We start from the raw sequence: 24,449 nt of genomic DNA on the forward strand, positions 1-24,449 counted from the left end.
AATACATATATACAGTAAAAGTTAATACATATATACAGTAAAAGTAAAGTTTGTTTTATTTAACGACGCCACTAGAGCACATTGATTTTTTTATCTTATCATCGGCTATTGGACGTCAAACATGTGGTCATTATGACACTGTTTTTAGAGGAAACCCGCTGTCGCCACATAGGCTACTCTTTTACAACAGGCAGCAAGGGATCTTTTATTTGCGCTTCCCACAGGCAGGATAGCACAAACCATGGCCTTTGTTGAACCAGTTATGGATCACTGGTCGGTGCAAGTGGTTTACACCTACCCATTGAGCCTTGCGGAGCACTCACTCAGGGTTTGGAGTCAGTATCTGGATTAAAAATCCCATGCCTCGACTGGGATCCAAACCCAGTACCTACAAGCCTGTAGACCGATGGCCTAACCACGATGCCACCGAGGCCGGTCCACATATATACAGAGCTCTAGGTAATACAGGTATATAACAAACGTACTCATCATCAACGTCATCCGGCAACAAAGTTCCATTTAGCTGACTGCTTAAGATCTGACACAAACAGATGGCCAGAGGTCCTGCAATGTCGGTGTCAAACTCCTCCTGTAAAATAGTTTTCATTTTATTTCTTTTTAAATTGTAATTTGTACTTAAATTACTGACCAAAAACTTGTAAAAATTCCATGTATCATCGTATTAAGAATTAATACATTTTTACCTACAATTTTTCTGCATGGTAGTCAGAATTATTAAATTTTTCCCTTAAAGTTTTCTGTATGGTGTTAAGAATTTTAAAACTTTGGCTTACAATTTTCAGTGCATTTTCTGTGACCTTACACAAAACACCTAATCAAAAGCTTATGGAGCTCCTTAGACAGCACAAATTGTTGTCTGAATTTAGACCGGTTATGAGGACAACAAAAGTAAAGATGCAAAAAACAACAAAAAAGCACATGTTCTCAAATCAAGAATCTGTTGGCACAAACTAATTAATCCATGTTCAAGAATATTTAAACGTGAGAGCTGAAGTAAAACATAAGCAGAACTCACAAATGAAGACAACAGAAGGAAATACAAGTCATGTGACCAGAACCAGATGCCTTTAACATAAGAGAAAACTCTATAATTATTGGCTGGTGGAAGTTGGAACCAAGTGGATTTTTGGATATGAAGAATTCAGTGAGGTCACATTAATGTATAAAAAGGAAAATAAACTTAATCATTGTTAAAAAAAAGAGCTCCTTTCAAAATATTAGTATTCTTATTATACTCAGATAATTCTATATGTCTAAATATACTTGATTCTACTGGAGTTTCGTATGAAATGGGCTGACTGAATTTGTACACAAACTGACAAAGCCTATGAATGAGTGATTAGATGGATGAATGAATGAATGAATGAATGAATGAATGAATGAATAAATAGATGAATGAATGAATGAATGAATGAATGAATGAATGAATGAATGAATGAACAAACAGACATTTAATGACACCACAGCAATAAAAGTGGGTGCCAAACAGGTAAGAATATGCATACATTGATCAAAATTAATATAAAAATTCAAAAGTTAAATTAAAACAGTGTAAGGGGGGGGGGGGGGTAAAACTATGAATATCACAGGTGAGTTTACTAAAAAAAATTAGAATAAAATTCTGTCTCAAAAACATTTAACACATATTTAGGATGGCATCTACAAATGGAAGTCTTAACAATAAAATGCCTACTTCCTGTATGACAGCCTGCATCAATCGATCAATGGTTTCACACTGAAGCTCCTGGTCCCTAAAAAGAATTAATTAACATATACTATCATACCATAATTAATAAACAAACGCATAATTAATTAACTATAACAAAATACAAAAACAAATTTAATGTTTTTTGCCACCTAATTTGACGATGAGTAATTTTTATACAATCATGAATAGTCCACAATATTATGTATAAAAAAGAAACCAAAGTTAACTAGTAGCACTGTGCATACACACACAGTGAAACCCCTCAAGGTTGCATGGTACCAAAGAAGAGAGTTCTGTGTCAAAGTTCAAGGTGCACAGGTCAAATATTTACGGAGTAAAATCAGCTGTGGCTGTGATTGGTAGTAATATATGACATTGATTATTTGTGCAAATACTATTATCCACTGGCAATAAATAAATACATTTTTATTGTTATACAGTTGTTATGTAGTATATACCAGAGGTTGAAACTAGTGCAGGGTACACCCAAAAATGGAACTGCTATTTTCAATAAACATTTATGGTTGCTAATAAAAACATTAATTAAATATCTTAAATTGTAAGGGAATCTCATTTTCTTGCAGGTAGATTAAATGTGAGGTGCCACACTTTTTATTGCCGTACTGCCTGAGCTGGGTGTGTTGATACACTGCTTATATCAGTTTTATTAGTAAACATTAACATTATCGGCAATAGCAATTGATTTGGTCCAATGGAACCTCAAAACTGGACACTCTGTAAACAGAAATTCCCTCAAAACTGGATAATTTTCACAGACCCTTTTTAAATTTAACTTACGATTCACCCTGCAGCTGGGCTGTGAGGTCACATAGGTCACTGAACAGCTTCTATGTGTATATACACAAAGATACACGACACAGGGTAACAGATTTAACTTACAATTCACTCTGTAGCTGGGCTGCGAGGTCTTCAGACAGCTTCTATGTGTATATACACAAAGACACACGACACAGGGTAACAGATTTAACTTACAATTCACTCTGTAGCTGGGCTGTGAGGTCTTCAGACAGCTTCTATGTGTATATACACAAAGACACACGACACAGGGTAACAGATTTAACTTACGATTCACTCTGTAGCTGGGCTGTGAGGTCTTCAGACAGCTTCTATGTGTATATACACAAAGACACACGACACAGGGTAACAGATTTTACTTACGATTCACTCTGTAGCTGGGCTGTGAGGTCTTCAGACAGCTTCTATGTGTATATACACAAAGACACACGACACAGGGTAACAGATTTAACTTACAATTCACTCTGTAGCTGGGCTGTGAGATCGTGTAGGTCACTAGACAGCTTCTATGTGTATATACACAAAGACACACGACACAGGGTAACAGATTTAACTTACGATTCACTCTGTAGCTGGGCTGTGAGGTCGCGTAGGTCACCAGACAGCTGACCGAGTTGTTCTGAAATATCCACGGGTTCCACTTTGGTGGGTTCCTCGATTGGTACGAACTCTATTTCTTGTTTCGGCTTCCCTGATTCACAAAGATATTAAAGAAAACATTTTCAGTAACATGCTATGTTAAAACGGATGACGAATGGCAACCAGAAAAAGAGTTCTGTTGATAAATACAAGTCTGTAAATGTCTTTGTTGTAAAAACACAGATGGATATTTATGATATTAAAAGCTGGTATTCATAAATATCAGCTTTAGTAAAACAAGTAACTGCAGTCTATGCATTTTATTTTGATTTTAAAACATTTAGAGTAAATAATAAATTCTAAATATCAATCTCATCTTTTAAGCAAGGACATTTTTTTTTTTAAATCATTTTCTCGTTATTTTATTAAGTCAACCAAGCAGCAGGCAACTGATCAGTTCGCCAACTCATAATTCAAAGTCTGATATAACAAAAGTGGAGAACTGGTTATTTATTGATTTATTTACTGGTCTAGTTTTACGAAACTAATAACAGACACCCCAACTTGCTCTGTGAATCTTATTAAAAGCTGGGGGGCGACATTTAGCTCAGTCGGTTGAGTGTTTGCCTGAGGTGTTTTGTCGCAGGATCAAACCACCTCGGTGGATCCGTTCAACTGATTGGGGTTTTTCTCGTTCCAACTAGTGTACCACAACTGGTCAAAGGCTGTGGTATGTGCTTTCTTGTCTGTGGGAAAGTGCATATAAAAGGTCCCTTGCTACTAATGGAATAATGTAGCGCGTTTTCTCTCTAAGACTCTATGTCAGTGTACTCAAGTGGTGTAGTTGAACAAAAACAAACAAACTATGTCAGAGTTACCAAATGTTTCACATCCAATAGCTGATGATTAATTAATCAATGTGCTCTAGTGGTGTCATTAAACAAAAACAGACTATGTCAGTTACCAAATGTTTGACATCCAATAGCTGATGATTAATTAATCAATGTGCTCTAGTGGTGTTATTAAATAAAAACAAACAGACTATGTCAGTTACCAAATGTTTGACATCCAATAGCCGATGATTAATTAATCAATGTGCTCTAGTGGTGTTGTTAAACAAAACAAACGTCATCAAAGTTGATTTACCGAACTCGGGCATCTCTGTGGTGGTTGGCGAGTCGTCGTCTTCGTCACTGAAGCGCGCGTCGGACATGTTACCAGGGAGCGGAGACAGGTGGTTCTCTCCGATGTTACTCCGGTTGTCGATCTCCATCAGGCTCTTCTCAGACAGATCCTCCTTTATCACAACTGAAAACACAAAACAATGATACATTTTAAAACTCAGCGGGCAATGTTTATAAACTTTAGTTAACCCGAAGTTAGTTTTTCAATCTTCATGAGGTTATTCTCAGACAGATTCTCCCTTGTAACAACTCGTTCCAGCCAGTGCACCACGACTGGTATATCAGAGGCCATGGTATGTGCTAACCTGTCTGTGGGATGGTGTATATAAAAGATCCCTTGCTGCTAATCGAAAAAGAGTAGCCCATGACGTGGCGACAGCGGGTTTCCTCTCTCAATATCTGTGTGGTTCTTAACCATATGTCTGACGCCATATAACCTTCATCACAACTGAACACAGGGGGCAATATTTTTCAATTTTATGTAACCCAAAGTCAGTTTGTGAATTTTAACTAGATGGCCAATAGTCGGTTGCTGAATTACATAACCAGTGAATAACCTAATCATGTTTGGACATAGATTGTAACGGTCAAGTGTGTGTACATGTGTGTGTGAGTGCATGATGCATGTGTGTTCATGCACGTAAGTACACGATGCATGTGTGTGCACCATCTCTTTGACAGCTAGATTCAGCGGAAATTAAAGTTTACTTTATTAATTGGTTTATTAAGGAAGGGAGATAGCTGAAAAGTAATGTCAAATTCACTGAAATAAAAATAGAGAGTTATCTCCCTTACTTAACCAACAATCTGACAATCAAACTACATATGACTTTCTATGAGATCTGGTAAATGATAAAAATCGTTTGCTTTTAGTGTGGGTAACTACTGCTATTTTATATATTCCTCAATCAAAAGTTAATTAAACTGCATTTAAAAACAGTTAATTTTTGATAGTTCAAAATATTCTATTCCTATCTCCTACAATGAGACACAATGAAATTACTGACGAAGAATACTTTCATGAAGGCTGGAATGGACTACAAGTTTTATAGATATATTTCAGCATAAATATAAGGAAGGAAACGTTTTATTTAACAACGCACTCAACACATTTTATTGACGGTTATATGGCGTCAAAGATATGGTTAAAGACCACAGAGATATTGAGAGAGGAAACCCGCTGTCGCCACTTCATGGGCTACTCTTTCCGATTAGCAGCAAGGGATCTTTTATATGCACCATCCCACAGACAGGATAGCACATACCATGGCCTTTGATATACCAGTCGTGGTGCACTGGCTGGAGCGAGAAGTACGGTAGCCCAATGGGCCCACCGACGGGGATCGATCCCAGACCGATCGCACATCAAGCGAGCGCTTTATCACTGGGCTATGTCCCACCCCCAGCATAAATATAAAAGCAGAAAGGTGGTACATCCGAGAAATACCTTCATGTGAACAGAACTCTGTGAAGTGTTCCCGCAAGAGACTGCGGAGATCCCGGTCTAGTTTGGAATTATCAAACAAAGGAGAAAGTGACCTGCAAAAAAACAAAGACAAGTAAAGTAAAGTTTATTTTATTTGACGATGCCACTAGAGCACACTGATTTTTTTAATCTTATCATCGGCTATTGGACATCAAACATATGGTCACTCTGTCACTGTTTTTCTTTTAGAGGAAACCCGCTGTTGCCACATAGGCTACTCTTTTACAACAGGCAGCAAGGGATCTTCTATTTGCACTTCCCCTAGGCAGGATAGCACAAACCATGGCCTTTGTTGAACCAGTTATGGATCACTGGTCGGTGCAAGTGGTTTACACCTACCCATTGAGCCTTGCGGAGCACTCACTCAGGGTTTAGAGTGGGTATCTGGATTAAAAATCCCATGCCTCGACTGGGATCCGAACCCAGTACCTACCAGCCTGTAGACCGATGGCCTAACTGGTCACGACGCCACCGAAACAATGACAAAAAAACATAAAACAATTACAAGATCACATTGGCATCCATTAAACTTCAGTTATAATTTTGAACTATAAAGCACTCCATTGTAATAGCTAACGACATTTCAAGGAAGACTTGTTACACAGAAGTATATTATACAGTGAAACTCTCAAAACCGGACCCTCTGTAAACCGGAATTTCCTCAAAACCGGACATTTTTCATGGTCCCTTTTTAAATATATCTGTGCAGAAAAGAACCTCTCTAAACCAGATATCTCTTAAAACCAGACTTTTTACTTGGTCCCGAGGGTGTCGGGTTTAGAGGGGTTTCACTGTAATAGATTTACTTACGGTAAAACTCTCTTGTCCCTAATAGTTTTCAATGATGTGTAGATGCCTTGTTTGACCTGCGCTGAGAACATTGGACAATAATTCACCATGATCTACAAAGAGTGAAAAACAAAAGACGAAAAATATAAAATTGACATCCAACTAAACGACTAATGAATGAAAAACTAGAACACTGAACCTATGTACAGGGGTGGGAATTGGTGAACTGTAAAAAAGAGGAAATCTAGAGGGGTCCCAGAAATGCTTGAAATCCTAGGTTACAATCTGTGCCATCTGACACATTTTGGAGGAAAGGACGATTAAAATGCGAGGAAACACAATGTTCCATGAGAGGAAAACAGCTGATCCAAGGAGAATTCCGACCCCTGGACGTAACTTCTGCAAATTTTGTAAATTGTTTACTGGTATTACAAACAAAAACACTTGACTAATGTCAACTATAGGATACAATATGAAAGACATTTTAAACAGCGCGTTGTCTATTAAGAAATAATTGGATATCAACATGGCAATTCTGGTACTTGGCCTAGAAAATGAGAAAACAAACCACTGCTACCATTGCTACTTTTGAAATTGTTTATATCAATTTAAACACAGATTAATGCTCTACACTTCTAGCACGCATAAAATAAATCACCAAGTGTCTGTTACAACACAGTATTACCCTGCAGAGAAAGTCGAGCAATGTGGCTGTGATTGCTGGGTGTGGACGCATGGAATGATACATCACCAATATAGCAGGCTCTAAAAAATTAAATTACATATATTATAATAACAAAATATATTAATAATAATAATAAATTCTTTATTTCAAGAAGGTAAACTCAGGTAGCAACACTCAGCTAATCTCCTGAAGGCACACTAACAACAAAAACAAATAACAATAACAACCATAATTACAAAATAATTAATTAATATAAACAATAACAAACAACCATTTTTAAACTCCCTCCCTCCCTCTCCTCTCTCTGTCTCCAATCTATCTCTCCTTTTTCTCTCTCTCTCCGTGTCTCTTCCTCTCCTTTTTTCTGTCTCTCTCCCTCTCCTTTTTTCTGTCTCTCTCTCTGTGTGTTTGTCTGTCTGTGTCTGTCTGTATGTGTGTGTGTGTGTGTGTGTCTCTCTCTCTCTCTCTCTCTCTCTCTCTCTCTCTCTCTCTCTCTCTCTCTCTCTCTCTCTCTCTCTCTCTCTCTCTCTCTCTCTCTCTCTCTCTCTCTCTCTCTCTCTCTCTCTCTCTCTCTCTCTCTCTCTCTCCACTATTTTCATACTGCACACCGAGAATAATATATGTTTAAAGGTCTACTTGTTTTTGCCCAGTAAAAAAAAAAAAAAAACCCAAACAACCTAGGTTAGGCCAGGATGAAAATTAAGCATTAATTTTATTATGACCTAACACAACTGAATTACTTACCAATGTTCATAATGCTGTCTCGTTCAGGATCAAACAGCAACCAGTCATAAAACAACGCCAGCTTCGCATCAGATGCAGCAACATTAGACTAAAATAATATTTAATTATATATTTAATTTATATTATTAACTTTGTGAGAAGCAATGTTGATTAATCAATATATTTAATTTAATATGTGAAAGCCACTGCTACCAATTATTATTAGATCACAGGCTGTTTCAAATTTGAAACAAAAACCACAGAGCCAGTTACACACCTTGTGCCAGCCAATATTTCAAAGTGTTTTTTGTCAGTAATTCCAGTATGGTTTGACAGTTAAGGAAAGGGAATTGTTTTGGAAATAACAAAAATGTCCTATTTTGATGCACTGTTTGTTAAAACATTAGCCGATATATTAATATAACAACAATACTCATCCTATTGTTAGACAATATATAAAACAAGAATGTTATGGTTAGAACTGGAAAAAACAACTGATTAGTTTCTCTTTTACTGATTACTGAAAGGGACATTCCTGAGTTTGCTGCAATTTTTAAGATGTTATCGAATAACAGAGACTTTTTAATGATTGTAATTATATCAAATATATTTTTCTGCATAACATATTAGTGGCTGTATATAAAACATGTTTCTTATCATTCTAATATTTGTACGAAGTTAAAAGTCATTTTATTTCCTAAAATATGGGTTTTTTTTTTCGTACATACAAAATTATTTGAAGACAAACTCCTGTTTGGGCTTCTTAGAAATATTAAGACGGCCAGAAACACATTGAATATACAGACACTGATATTGTAAACAAGTTAATATATTTAATATGTAAGTTTAATCGTTGAAATATTTTATTAGTCGGAAACATCTTACAATGCAGCAACCTCTGGAATGTCCCTTTAACAGGACAACTCTGCTACATGCAACTCCTCCCTACAATTCCAGTGGCTAGTCGGAATAACCCAACTACCAATGAGTGTGCATAAATTTTGTGTTGTAGGAAGGAAGGAAATGTTTTATTTAACAATGCATGCATTTTATTTACAGTTATATGGCATCAGACATATGGTTAAGGACCACACAGATATTGAGAGAGAAAACCCGCTGACGCCACTTCATGGGCTACTCTTTTTGATTAGCAGCAAGGGATCTTTTATATGCACTATCCCAGACAGGATAACACATACACTGGCCTTTGATATACCAGTCGTGGAGTACTGGCTGGAGCTAGAAATAGCCCGATGGGCCCACCAACGGGGATCGATCAAGAGAAAACTTTACAAATTTGGTGTCGTTTGCATATTTACAAGATAAAACACAAACATGTTGTGATATTAATGTTGTTACAAACTAACTAAGGGTGGATAAGTTATTTGTCAAAGTATCTTTTCTCTGTGTCATCATGACTTTTGAAGAACACATTCTTGAGCATTGGCTGGCACCAAGAACATCAATTCTTTCACCACTAAGTTTTACAGTCTTGACCTTCCCTGCATACTGAGTTTAAATAGCAGATTTATGAGCATGTTTGTTAAAGGATAAAACTACTTGTTTTATCATTAATTTTAGTTATAGGCTATACATTTCCAGAAAGGTGAATGGACGGCTGTCTAGATAAAAAAATAATACTTTAAAAATGTTAGATTCAACAGGTATAAATCTGGTAATTACAGGTAAACTATGCATATTACTCACCTATTTGAGTAGGTAGGACTGGTAATTTAAAAAAAAAAAACAGTACAAATGTACTTAATTAATTAATTAACATTCCAGTTATAATTTTAAAAATATATTTACAATGCTTTTGCAAAATTAAGCTTTCATTTCATCAACAGAAATATCATACCACACACATTTGTTGTTAGCAGGATCTGTAACACGCTTTTTTTTTGGCATTCATGTTGGTAAATTACACAATTTTTCCATACACTGTATTGGAATAAAATAGCGAAAAGTACTCTATGTCGTTTGTGTTGACGTCAAACACTTTTACGGGCCCCGGATTTTTAGTAAACGTTGATCTGCAGGTAACCGAATATGGCTCATGTGTCCAGGTAAACTCAGGCGCATGGTAAAACAGTGGCAAGTCATCTTGTAACTCGTCATCGGTATCATGTTGAATGACATTTCGTTCACGATCGCCAATCTCGATTAAATCAAATGCACCAAAGTCCATATTATCCCACATTTCATCATCGGAAAACCCGTCATCTGAATCGCAACCATTGTTTTCAACAGACGAAATTTCGTCACCTAGGTTCATGTTTAATTACAGTCAGAATATCAGTATAAACTTGGAAAAACTCATTCAAAATTCGCTAGAACATGGGCGCAGCCATTACAGTGTGTCACATGGCAGCTATGGTCGCGCGAGATTTTGTCTAATTATAATATTGACGCGTCACTCGGCGCCAAATATGAACAGGTGTTACAAGCCGCTAAACCGGCCTGTCGTGGTGAGAGGCACTGGTATCGCTAGCCGGTATACCGGCCTGTCATGGTGAAAGAGTTAACACAAATATACCATATTATAAATAGTATAAAAACGAAGTCCAAGATTTTGAATCAAAATACAAACCGTGCAGGTCGTAAGAAGCCAACCAATCACAGCCCATCTTGGAATGATGTCAGAACACAGGAGCTCGTTGGAGGGGTGGAAAACAGCACAGATATAGCGGATTATATCACAGCGGAGAGATTGACTTTCGGGAGTGGATAAATACTGAAAATAAATGAAAATCATTGAAGAACATATCACATACATTAATTGTTTTAAAAAAAACAATCAGCAACCGTGTTTATTTATGAGCATTTTTTATTAAAGCACACTTATTTAAGGGCTGGGAAGTTACAATTAGTATTTAAGCACACTTTCATTAAGTTACACTTATTTATTTAAGTGCATTTTTGCTTAATAAACTTAATTAAGGGTCTATTAAGTTAAACATTAATTTAATTTCTTTTTTCTCTAATTTACTATACCTCACAATACAATAAAGTTAGTTTGTTTTGTTTAAACGTCACCATTAGAGCATTCCGAAATATTAATCATCAGCTACTTAATGTCAAACTTTTGGCAATTGTGATTCATAGTCTTCATTTATCCATTAGCAGTGATGATTCTTTCATATGCACTTTTCCAGATGCAGGGCTTCTAGATTATGGTAGCCCCACTCCCATGGCTAGTGATATTCAATGTTGGGCTAGTAAATAACTACTATTGCCATGCCCAATGGCTAGTGAAAAAAAGGGTCAAATGTTGCAGTTAAGTCTGTTTTGTAAATATGAATATGTTGGTCCCACCCCAAACTCCAATGTTAGTGTTTTTAAGCTCTTGTCTCCCTGTTTAGGTGATAAATCTGATTATTACTCTTATTAAGTAGAATTGTATTAACTTAAAGTAAAGTAGGGCTAGTGAATTTTTAATTGTGGTTGGTAAATTAAAAACAAATCACCGATCCGATGGCTAGTGGATTTTAAAAAAATTCTAGAAGCCCTGAGACAGAACAGCACATACTACAGCCTTTGATATCCAATCAGCGAATGGGTCCGCCAAGGGGATTCGATCCTTTTACCCGTGGATGCTCCTCCAGCGCTTGCTCTACTGAGCTAGATGTCACCTGACAAAAGTGTAACTCACCTGTCTCTGGAACCAGTCTTGATATCTCTTCTGCTGCCCAAATTTAACCTGGAAATAAAATATTATGTTTTAATCTTAAACATAAAAACAAAATAACTATTTCTGAGAACTGATCACATAATTAGAAGAGAAGAAACTCGGTTCTACTTAAATTTTACTTAATTGGTCAGTTTAAACCGGCAATGTTCAACATATTAATGAACTAATTCAGAACATCACCATCTTTTCCATGCATTTGACCTACCTAGAAAAAAGGCCATACCCTAAAAAAAAAAAAGGAAATCCAATTTTGGGGTTTTGGGGGTTTTTTTTATTAACTGGTAGGTGAAAAAAGTACAAACATATCTTATGTTATCTTGATCTGTAGGTGTGAATGTAGTTTTTGAAAAAATCCTACTCTACCAATTTTGGGGGCACATTCCCTGAAACACACACTTTTGTTTCAGGACCTTACAACAATTATACTTACTGTAGATAAAATTTTAATAAAACTAGTTTGTGCTGTAAGTTTGTTTATTACATACCTATTCAATCTTACTATAGTGATAAAGACATTTTCAAACCGTGTAATAAATTTATTTTGTATTACACATATGTGCAATCTGGACCGGAACTTTTAAATGGGGAATTCCCTTTCTAATTTTACTGCAGTTAGCGCATTTTATTTACTGACGTCATATATGATTTACAGATTACGTCACATCGTAATTGAAACATTACACAAGGCTGCCGAAGAGTATGATTCTTAACGTTAAGCAAATCCATGAAAGGAGTTTTGATCATAGATTTAACAAAGTGTTGTTATGACATCGCTTCTTTTATTTTCGTTTATTTTGCAAAAGAACATGGTATATATTCTTGCGCAAAATAAACCCGTGCAATAAATAGGAAGCGAAAACAACGTATGTGAAGTTCTGTATATTTATTATAATAGAATGATTACTTACTTTAGATATGAGAAAGACGAGTTTGTTTTCCATGTCTGGTGTCAACCGTGCAACTAAAAACTTCCTTGACGTCCGAGTGTGAAGCAATTGGAGAACACCTAGCATAAAATACAAAAACATTAAATATATAGAGGATATTTCATGTGAAACGCCATATTAAAAACCATAGTGTGAACACCACTCAGATACTGTTCGCACGTAGACAAACACAAGTTCAAATTCAGTTTTCAGCAAAATGTGATACGATTGTCTGAGGATATATCGCAGATTGCAGAGAAACTGGCGTAGTGTGTATGGTGGTTTGGAATAAACCGTTTTTAGGACTGGGTGTGTATAGTGGCGTTTATCGCGTTTTGCGATGGAACTCTTCATATATAGATATATATATATATATATATATATATATATATATATATATATATATATATATATATATATATATATATATATGTATATAAAAAGATATTTCATGTTTTTTGTCAAATATGATTTATATCTCATCAAGTGAAGTGTGCAATCATATCTCACGAGTTGTGCTTGTGTGACAAGTGTAACATGATTGCAAACTTCACGAGATGAGATATAAATCATATCTGACAAAAAACTTAATTTTTTTGATTTATTATATAACTTTTGGCAATTTACCTTTATTTTTAAAATGCCAGCAGCAAAATAGTTCCAGCTTTCTTACAGTGAAGATAACACTCTCTACAGTGACGATAACACATTTTAGAGTGAAATAGTGAAATTTTTCACTCTAAAATGTGTTATCATCACTGAGTGACTGATAATACTTTTATTTCACTGATATTTTAAGATACATGTATTTCACTACATGTTATATAATAAACACTGCAAACAAATAATACCAGAGATCTTTTAAAACAATTAAGAACATAAAAAAACAAGCCTTCTGAACTTAAAATCAACCAAACCTACATGTATTTTATTTCTGGCAAGACAATTAACTTCGGTTCTACCTACATCACTTGACAATGTGTAATAATTTCTACAAAAGCTATACCAGAAAAACAAATCTGGATATAAACACTACCTGAAGAAATACAATATACTCAGGGTTCAAACGTAATGATGGCACCGACGGCAATTGTCATTCTTGAGATATAAGTGTTTTATTTAACGACGCACTCAACACATTTTATTTACGGTTATATGGCGTCAGACATATGGTTAAGAACAACACAGATTTTGAGAGGAAACCCGCTGTCGCCACTACATGGGCTACTCTTCCGATTAGCAGCAAGGGATCTTTTATTTGTGCTTCCCACAGGCAGGATAGCACAAACCATGGCCTTTGTTGAACCAGTTATGGATCACTGGTCAGTGCAAGTGGTTTACACCTACCCATTGAGCCTTGCGGAGCACTCACTCAGGGTTTGGAGTCGGTATATGGATTACAAATCCCATGCCCCGACTGGGATCCGAACCCAGTACCTACCAGCCTGTAGACCGATGGCCTAACCACGACGCCACCGAGGCCGGTTCTTGAGATATAAATTGCCATAGGTAGGGAGCATCACTGATGGCATTTTTGTGCCGTCAGTTAAGCTCTTCAACTGTGATAAAATGTATACACCCGGTGCACATTATCTGCCAGTATTTACCGGTAATATTTGCATATTTGAAATATGTCTCCATACAGAAAAATAACCTTTTAATCGTGTTTCTTTGCTACAAAAGTCACTTTTAAAATACTGCCATAGGCCAGCTCAAAATTGCTGTCGGTGGGCTGTTTCACCCATGGCAATTCTTTAAAAATTTGCTGTGGGAGACCAATTCGTAAGTTCGAGCACTGTATACTACTAACAGTATTATTTAAATTGTCATATTGATTTTACATTACATACCAGTGAAGGTTGGACATAAAGTTGTGGGATTGTGAAGAATGTCCTTCCAGAGTTTCTCAAAGTCTGGTATCCTAGCAACATTCTGCAGCAACCGGATCAGGTCCCGACCAATCGTCATACAATCAGACCACTGCAACAAAAATATAATAGATATTCCGTAAACTATAATTTGAAATTATAATTAAATTATTTTTGTTGGTAGGAAATACATATACACCTCGATTGGCTTGTGGTTCAGTTTGGCCTTTATTGATGGCAAATAGTCTAGGTGATAACGGACACTCATTATAGTTGGCATCAAAACACTAAACAAAGTAAAGTTTGTTTTATTTAACGATGCCACCAAAGCACCTTGATTTTTAATCTTATCATCGGCTATTGGATGTCAAACATATGGTCATTCTGACACTGTTTTTTTTTTTTTTTTAGAGGAAACCCGCTGTCGCCACATACATGTAGGCTATTCTTTTACGACAGGAAGCAAGGGATCTTTTATTTGCACTTCCCACAGGCAGGATAGCACAAACCATGGCCTTTTTTGAACCAGTTATGGATCACTGGTCGGTGCAAGTGGTTTACACCTACCCATTGAGCCTTGCAGAGCACTCACTCAGGGTTTGAGAGTCTGGTAAAATCTGGATCGAAAAAATCCCCATGCCTGTCGACTGGGATCATGACGCCATTGAGTACCTACCAGCCTGTAGACTGATGTGCCTAACCATGACGCCATTGAGGATCCCACCCCCCCCCCCCCCCCCCCCCACCCCCCCCCCCGGTCTAAATGAGTAAACAAAACAATGCCTGCATATTCTTGCATGTAAAAAAATATGCTTAAGTATATTAGTATTAAGTATTTTCAACTTCATTGATATAACAAAAAATGCACATATTTGGAATGATTAAAGGCATACTGTCACAGATTTAAGGACCTTATTTCTCTAAAAATGGATAATAAATAAAAATTACAGAAATTGTTGGAAATCTAATCTAGCTATCGCATCACCTTAACTGAACCATGATGGAGTGAAATCCAAGTCAACCCTCTTGGTAATTTTAGTATTTGAATTATGGACCATTGCCATAATTCAATTATTTTTACAAAATATCATTAATAAATGGAGTATGGTGGTTATGAAGATGGTTGAATAAAGTACATTTAGGAACAAATCAAATTATTTTTGTTTAACGACACCACTAGAGCACATTGATTTATTAATCATCGGCTATTAGATGTCAAACATTTGGCAATTTCGTCATGTAGTCTTCAGGGGAAAACCGCTACATGTTGTTCCAGTGACAGCAAGGGATGCTTTATATGCACTTCCACATAGCCCACGGCCTTTGATATACCAGTCGTAGAGCACTGGTTGGGCCGGGAAAACCAAATAAAATAGTAAACCGAGGGGATTCTACCCTTCGACCCAAGCTCGTCAGACAAGTGCTCTAGCGACCGACTTCGATCCCGCCCCCATCTATTAAATAATGATCTTAAAGGCATACTGTCATGGATTTAAGGACCTTATTTGTTTAAAAATGGATAATAAATAAAAATTACATTAATTGTTGGAAACCAAATCTAGCTATCGCATCACCTTAACTGAACCATGATGGAGTGAAATCCAAGTCAACCCTCTTGGTAATTTTAGTATTTGAATTATGGACCATTGCCATAATTCAATTTATTTTTACAAAATATCATTAATAAATGGAGTATGGTGGTTATGAAGATGGTTGAATAAAGCACATTTAGGAACAAATCAAATTATTTTTGTTCAGGTAATACTTTGTTAGGCCATTAAATAGGTCAGTGGTCTGTGACAAAATGCCTTTAAATGATTCATTATTCAGTTTGTGGATGCCATTTGGAACCCTTCAATTCAATTTCTGATTACTGATCTTGATTTTTTTAAATCGTCTTCCTGTTTATTTGACGTATCCGTATATTTTAACAATCTAATGCAAATATGTGGAAGACACTACAGTTAAAAGGGATGGGATTTAGCTCAGTGGGTTGAGTGCTCGCTTGAGGTGCTTGCGTCGTAGGATCGAACCAGCTCAGTGGATCCACTCAGCTGACTGGGTTTTTCTCATTCCAACCAGTGCACCACAACTGGTCAAAGACTGTGGTATGTGCTTTCCTGTCTGTGGGAAAGAGCATATAAAAGATCCCTTGCTGCATTAGGAAAAATGTAGCGGGTTTCCTCCGATGGCTACAAGTCATAATTACCAAATGTTTGACATCCAATAGCCAATGATTAATTAATCAATGTGCTCTAGTGGTGTTGTTAAACAAAACAAACTATAGTTAAAAATAGCTCCATCAGTTCAAATCAACATTACACTAATTTACCAGCTATATAACACAACATTTTATGACAAGTTCTGTAATGTATGATATCTTATAACCAATAGGCAAGGCAGTCTTAAATATTTTAATTAATGTTTGAGTAAATTTGAACTTTGGTCCATTGAGATGCTACTTGGTACAGTAAGGTGCAAATTCCATTTCAAGCCTAGCTCTGTCACTGTCAATCGCCAAATTTGCCAATTGCAAATTTTATTTTAAATTGGTAAAAGCAAATTGTGTGACAATAGATATTTTGTTGAAAAATAGCTATAGGTTTAGCATTTTTTAGATAATTTAGACTCAGAGCTAGCCCTGCATTTGTCCGTATTCCATATGCGTATATATGTAATCCGCAATGCATAATCTGTACCAGTCACTTTCTATACAAATAGACCGAGTAGATTCCATTTACATGTATGTGTCTTTGTACATGTTTGTCTATCTATGCATTATTAATTACGTACCTGTATATCCACAGATTAGACAAGTGGAATTTGTGCCAAATAAAAATCTTGTGCCTTAATTAGTACAATAAATGAAAAGAGTATTTAACGACACCCCATCATGACACAGTAACTAATAAATCATTTACCTTTTCTCTCAATATGGACACACAGAGCTCCACCTCTCGTTGACGCAGGTGTGAAAACATCTGTGCTCCGTGGTCGATGATAACTCTCAGGTACGTGTAAACAACTGTAGCTGCTAAACTGCCATTCTTTTCCAACCACGATCTAAAAAGAGAACAAAATTATTTCTATTGTAAAGAACTAAGAGTAATAATGAATGAGACATGAAAATCGTATGTCAAATGGAACAAAGATTTTTTTTTTTTGCATTCTAATAATACCCATTTATTTTCCATCTCATCCACCACCAGGATTTTATACTGGGCATGGCAACACATACTGTCTATAAGTCATCCTATTGGGTGACAGGAAAATATAAAAGGTGGGGGGGAGAGGGGAGATTTAGGGGGGAGGATATGCCAGAGGCCTCTAATTTTTAATTTTTTTTAATATAAATAGCCTCATTTTGCATTAACGTTGGAGAAAAGGAGAAACGTTTGGGAAATAATAAAACAGCACTATATAATTAGATGCACAATTTACTTATTTCTGGACAATAAATAAATAAATTCATTTTTGTTTTATTTTCTGTCAGATTCACTAGAAATTTTAAATACTTTATTAGTAGGTTGGTCAAGTAAGGTTGATAACTATATTTGGTTTTCTTTTTAATTTGTTCCCAATTTAAATCATTCAGCAATACCCAAAAAAGCAAAAAAAGTTGGGGGGGGAGAAGGGGGTATAATCCGACCTACCATTTTGGAAGGTGAGTATCTTATTTTATTTTTTATTTTTATTATATTGAAAACAAACCAAAAACCCACACATTATGCCTGGAAAAGTGAGTCAGGGGCCTATTTCACAAAACATTGTAAGTTTACACCTGCGACTAGCAATTATTCAGGTCATACGTTTACACATGTTTGGCATCTATTTCACAAAGAAACTTACATCATTATGGAAGATGGAACATTTTAAAGACTAAAGAAAATTAATGTTTTTTACTTCAAACTACATTAGTTGTACTGTTAGTATTAATAAGAATTGTAATTTAGTCGTAGATTTATGTTTACGTGCAAAACTTGGCAGTTATGGATCACTGGTCGGTGCAAGTGGTTTACACCTACCGTATATCTTCGCCTATAAGTCTAATTTTTTTCACCCAAAAATTATTTTATAACTTGGGGGGTCGACTTATAAGAGGGTAAAAAAATTTCACCAAAAAATATTAGTTTTGGGGATTATTTTACAAGTTTTATTGTTGAAGTATGCCATGTATTTATACTCAAATATGTTAATTTGACACATTTATTTTTTATAACCTTTTTTTTTTGGCATTAGAACGGTTTTAGTTATGCGAAAAGGCGTACGATCTCACTCACATGCCAAGCCAACAGTCCACTTAGTTAAATTAACAGTCATCACTAATAGTAAAAATGTAAACAATACTAACTACCTGTTGCCTGAGTTTATTTTGAAATCTGGTCACTGGCATTAATGGTTGTTCAAACAATGTTTTGGCGATGATTAACTTCATGAATATTACTGAGCTTTCCCTTAAAATAGACTGATCTCTGCAGTTCACTATCTAGAGCAATAGGGACACACATCATTTGGTACAAAAACCAGTGTACTTTCCAGAGTTATCCTCCTTACATGTATTAATATGGCGTGATACTTTCAGTTTTATCGTAGTGATCTGTTGTCAGTGTTTATAAATAAAGTTGTTGTCTGCGCACAAAACCATCTGTACAGTACTATACAGTAACAGTCAAACAGCTTTCACTCTCTACTAAGGGAATATTTCGTTTTGATGCTATGTAATAATGATAGGTTGATTGGAATAGTCTGATTATATTGCGATGTACAAAGCGTGAAAACCGAAGTTTGTAAAATAATTTTCTTTTGTTCAAATATTATTGTTCTCATGTGCTGAAAATAAGAAATATTTCAATATTTATAAGTAGTTTTTCATGGGTCGACTTATAAATGGGTCAATAAAAAAATAAGTTTTCAGGGCTTGAAATTAGGGACTCGACTTATAGCCGAGATCGACTTACAGGCGAAGATATACGGTACATTGAGCCTTGCGGAGCACTCACTCAGGGTTTGGAGTCAGTATCTGGATTAAAAAGCCCATGCCTCGACTGGGATCCGAACCCAGTACCTACCAGCCTGTAGACCGATGCCGGTGCATTGTAAGATGTTTCCGACTAATAAAATATTTCTACGATTAATCTTACATATTAAACCCACTCACTTAGGGTTTGGAGTCGGTATCTGGATTAAAAATCCCATCCCAATACCTACCAGCCTGTAGATCGATGGCCTAACCACGACGCCACCGAGGCCGGTGCATGTAGTTACTTCTCACCTGTATTCCATGAAAACATCCAACATATTCTCGGCCAGCCAGATGTTTTTGGGCGTCACGTCTCCTCCTGAAACAAACACAGATGGATCGGTGGATCAAAGCATGGTATATAAAGAGGCCTACTTTGTTTCTAACAAGTAAGAAATAATCTGGGACTTCTAAACATCAGGTACAATCCACTCCCCTAAGTGGTCAGACTAAGCCCACAGATGATGGAGAATGACAGGTGTGTGGCACAGCTAGCCACAAGCGACAAGCACCTGTCACGGTTGGAGAGACACGGACTGGGATGTGGAGGTGGACAGAGAGAAAAAAAGTTGAAAGATAGGAGTTGTCAGATTGGGAAGAAATGAGACGGATTTCAAAGGAGATAATGAAAGGGGGCAGTGGGAAAAAAAATAACAAGTAATTTTATTAAGTATATAATTTAATAAAAAAATAAATAAAAAACATACCATACAAGAAATACAAGCACACACAAAGGCTCACCGGTATTACACATGCATGCACACACTCAAGTGCAAACACATCTGCACGCACCACATCCACAAACACACACAAAATGCCACACACACACACACACTCACACAAACACAAAGCATATTCAAATATACAATAAAAATACAGCTACTTGTACACAGCAGACACTAAACGAACCTGATATCTGTCTGATTAACGACTGACAAACACTGTCGGCACCCATCACATTGTTACGCACCAGCTCCTTACAAAACCAAACAATCTACAAAATTACAAAAACAAAAATTAATGTTAGTGATAGCTTTATACAGAAAACAAACATAAAATTATTTCCTGCAAAAAAGAAAAATGTTCACCGTTTACAGTAAATATTATTATTATATTAATCACTCCCTGCAGGTTTTTTTCCATGGCAAGGTCTTTAAATGAATTAATGATCAGTATCTATAATAGGGTCTCCACGAGTACTCGAGTACTCGGGCACGGGTCGAGTCTAGCAAAGACTCGAGTCCATTCACAGGACTCGAGTCCATTCACAGGACTCGAGTCCATTCACAGGACTCGAGTACCCGTACAAGTGAGACAATGTAAAGCAACTAGTTCAGCAGTAACTAATCAACGATACAAGTTATACGATAATTATATGACTATTTACTAGTTTCTTTTTTAATCTGGCCGTCCGTTCGTCCGTCACAATACTGAACGTATCAACGGGTTTCTAAATGCAATACAATGGCATGATTTGGCATTCATGTTCAGTGCTGGAATTAAGCTATATAATGCAATTTTACGTTATATTCCTTTGTCTCATTATCATCTTGTGTAAGCGCCGGGTACTCGGGTCCGGGTCGAGTTTGACCCTCGAGTACTCGAGTCCAATATACTGGACTCGTGGAGGCCCTAATCTATAACATACCTGTGTTCGAGCAGCATCGTTAATCTTGAGCCATTTCTCATAGACAATCTGATTGGCTTTCGTGAGGACAATGTTGAGCCCATCTCTTGTGATCAAGGTCATATCTCGGTAACTCTAAAACGTACACACACAAAGGACAAACAGTCAGTAACTGGATATCATAACTCGCGTACAGTATACATGTACATACAGTTTGTAATTTCTGAACAAAATATAAAATAATATGACCGCGACTACATTAGAAGGAAGGAAATGTTTTATGTAACGACGCACTCAACACATTTTATTTATGGTATATGGCGTCAGACATATGGTTAAGGACCACACATATACTGAGAGGAAAAGCAGCAAGGGATCTTTTACATGCATCATCCCACAGACAGGATAGTACATACCACGGCCTTTGTTACACCAGTTGTGAAGGATTGGCTGGAACGAGAAATAGCCCAATGGGTCCACCGACGGGGATCGATCCTAGACCAACTGCGAATCAAGCGTAGCTATATTAGAAGACATGTGTGCAGGATGGAGGGTTTTGGGGTTAAAATCCCTCTTTGTTTTTGATTTTTTTTTTTATATATATATTTTCCTGGGGAAAGAAGTCTAGAACCCCTTATAAACTTTGCTCGCTAGAGTAAATCATCCCTTGCTAAAATTCCTGCACATGCATCAGATTAAAAAAAAAATTAAAATTCATAATTGTTAAAGCTGCTGCTTATGTAAAAAACAGTGTTATGTTTTTGAAACAAATGAGTAAAATATTTCCCTGAAGATCTCTGTAGATTGTGTATATTCTGTAACGTACGTGTAATCAGACTCATGAATGGAAACTTTACATGAAAGAAAAGAAAGAAATGTTTTATTTAACGACGCACTCAACACATTTTTAATTACGGTTATATGGCATCAGACATATGGTTACGGTCCACACAGATATTGAGGAAACCCGCTGTCACCACTTCATGGGCTACTCTTTCCGATTAGCAGCAAGGGATCTTTTATATGCACCATCCCACAGACAGGATAGCACATACCACAGCCTTTGATATACCAGTCGTGGTGCACTGGCTGTGATGAGAAATAGCCCAATGGGCCCACCGACAGGGATCGATCCCAGATTGACCGAGTGCTGTACCACTGAACTATGTCCTACCCCCTTTACATGAATGAAAGTGAAGTTCCAGACATTACAAACAACCATCCAAACATCAGGGTTTGAACTTTAACGACAACACAAATGGCAATTGCTGTCATTGAGATATAAATTGCCGTAGGTCGGGAGCATCACTGACGGCACTTTTCTGCCACTGGATAAAAAAGGACTGCTGACAGTAAAGCTACTCAATGATGGCAAATTTATTTTTATGTATACACCTGGTGAACATTATTTGCCAGTGTTTAACATTTGTACATTAGAAATATGTCTACATACAAAACAAATTAATCTCAGTCATGTTTATTTGCTACAAAAGTAACTTTTAGAAGAAAAATGTCATATGCAGGCTTAAAATTGCCATTAATGGGCTGTTTCGCACAAATTCTTAATTTGAGCCCTGAAACATTGTCAATAATAGACGGAGCATGGACTAACCTTAGCAGCACTCTTAGGATCGACAAGCACCGAGAACAACAAACCCAACTGAACTTCTTCATGTTGGGCCAGACCCTTCGACACCTAAATGTACAAGAAAAAAACCACAGGATTAAAGTTTATTCATTTACTGTATTTACTCATAACAATGTGTAAACAAAAATTACTAAATAATATTTAACTCAGTACTTATGGCTTGAAAACTGATGGTGGGCAATACACGGTTCTCTTGAAATTATGTAGGAGAACAATTACTTGCTCTTAGCGTGAAATACATGTACACAGTAATTTTGAATAAAATTATTTAGTAATATCAACATATGATGAGGCGAGCAGTTTTTCAACCAAGCTGCAATTGTTTTGCATCGGCACATACAAGCGAAAGCAATTTCTCGCACCAAACCATAATAACTGTTTCAATGTTTTGTTCAAATTTTATCAAAAATTATTCACCTAAAATATAAAATAATATTAGTAAAGAATTCATATTAATTGTTATGTACAAATGTAGTTTTTATTTATTTATCTAAGCTTATAATTTAAAAATGTTTTTTAAAACAAATAGAGCAAGAATCAGATTATAGATAATGTTGTTCACACAAAATGAGTGTTGATCGTATTATATCACAAGTCAAATCTTCAGTGAAAGAAAAAGTAAAGTTTGTTTTATTTAACGACGCCACTAGAGCACATTGATTTTTTTATCTTATCATCGGCTATTGGACGTCAAACATATGGTAATTTTGACACTGTTTTTAGAGGAAACCTGCTGTCGCCACATAGGCTACTCTTTTCCAACAGGCAGCAAGGGATCTTTTATTTGCGCTTCCCACAGGCAGGATAGCACAAACCATGGCCTTTGTTGAATCAGTTATGGATCACTCGTCGGTGCAAGTGGTTTACACCTACCCATTGAGCCTTGCGGAACACTCACTCAGGGTTTGGAGTCGGTATCTGGATTAAAAATCCCATGCCTCGACTGGGATCTGAACCCAGTACCTACAGCCTGTAGACCGATGGCGTAACCACGACGCCGGTATTCAGAGAAAGAACTGCTACATGTATAGTATATATAATGTATATCACTGAGGTTTTTTTAGTTTGTTTTGTTTTGTTTAATGGCACCACTATAGTACATTGATCTATTAATCACTGGCTTTTGGATGTCAAACATTTAGTAATTTTGATATAATTGTCTAAAAGAGGAAACACGCATTTTCCCATTATCTTTTATATGCATCATCTCACAGACAGGATAGCACATACCAGTTGTGGTACACTGGGTATAACAAGAAATAGGCCAATGTCCCACCCTCTGAGATATTTTTTTGATGCCAAATAACCTATCAAACAATGCTGCTAAAGTGTGCCTTATCCAGGGCTACAAATTAATTCAATATGACATCTGGACTAACATGTGAATTCAATACATCATTCGCTTCTCTCTCGGACAGCCCTGCCAGCATACTCTGCACTGTATTGTAACATTTTTCTAAACGCTGAAAAAATAAAACAAATTGTATATCAAGCCATTAGGTTTTACAATAGACATTTAAATATTTTCATGTACAACTACAATGTATTGCTATACTGATAAGACTTCATGCTAATTTAATGCACAACTTCATAAACAAATTTTCATTTATGTCATTGTATGATATTTGATAGTAAAATGTAAAGTTTTAAAAATGTGTCTTTTTGTTTACAATACCAG

General features: G+C 36.3%; 1 protein-coding gene across 1 annotated transcript in view; it reads right to left on the reverse strand.

Moving 5' to 3' along the window:
* The window catches only part of LOC121377180 (integrator complex subunit 3-like), a 58,896-nt gene that overhangs the window by 31,841 nt on the left and 2,606 nt on the right, over positions 1-24,449 (reverse strand). The window contains exons 2-19 of the mRNA XM_041505089.1: positions 24,151-24,234; positions 22,736-22,819; positions 21,145-21,258; positions 20,406-20,490; positions 19,749-19,815; positions 17,398-17,539; positions 14,459-14,588; positions 12,591-12,688; positions 11,644-11,691; positions 10,582-10,725; positions 8,013-8,100; positions 7,269-7,348; positions 6,605-6,696; positions 5,756-5,847; positions 4,271-4,432; positions 3,104-3,236; positions 1,715-1,772; positions 486-589 (exon numbers count right to left, since the gene is read on the reverse strand). Of these exons, the coding sequence (XP_041361023.1) occupies positions 486-589; positions 1,715-1,772; positions 3,104-3,236; positions 4,271-4,432; positions 5,756-5,847; positions 6,605-6,696; positions 7,269-7,348; positions 8,013-8,100; positions 10,582-10,725; positions 11,644-11,691; positions 12,591-12,688; positions 14,459-14,588; positions 17,398-17,539; positions 19,749-19,815; positions 20,406-20,490; positions 21,145-21,258; positions 22,736-22,819; positions 24,151-24,234 (1,805 nt within the window). The remainder of the gene's footprint in view (positions 1-485; positions 590-1,714; positions 1,773-3,103; positions 3,237-4,270; positions 4,433-5,755; positions 5,848-6,604; positions 6,697-7,268; positions 7,349-8,012; positions 8,101-10,581; positions 10,726-11,643; positions 11,692-12,590; positions 12,689-14,458; positions 14,589-17,397; positions 17,540-19,748; positions 19,816-20,405; positions 20,491-21,144; positions 21,259-22,735; positions 22,820-24,150; positions 24,235-24,449) is intronic.

Source organism: Gigantopelta aegis, chromosome 2 (genome assembly GCF_016097555.1).
Source record: "Gigantopelta aegis isolate Gae_Host chromosome 2, Gae_host_genome, whole genome shotgun sequence".
In the NCBI taxonomy this organism is placed as follows: domain Eukaryota; kingdom Metazoa; phylum Mollusca; class Gastropoda; order Neomphalida; family Peltospiridae; genus Gigantopelta; species Gigantopelta aegis.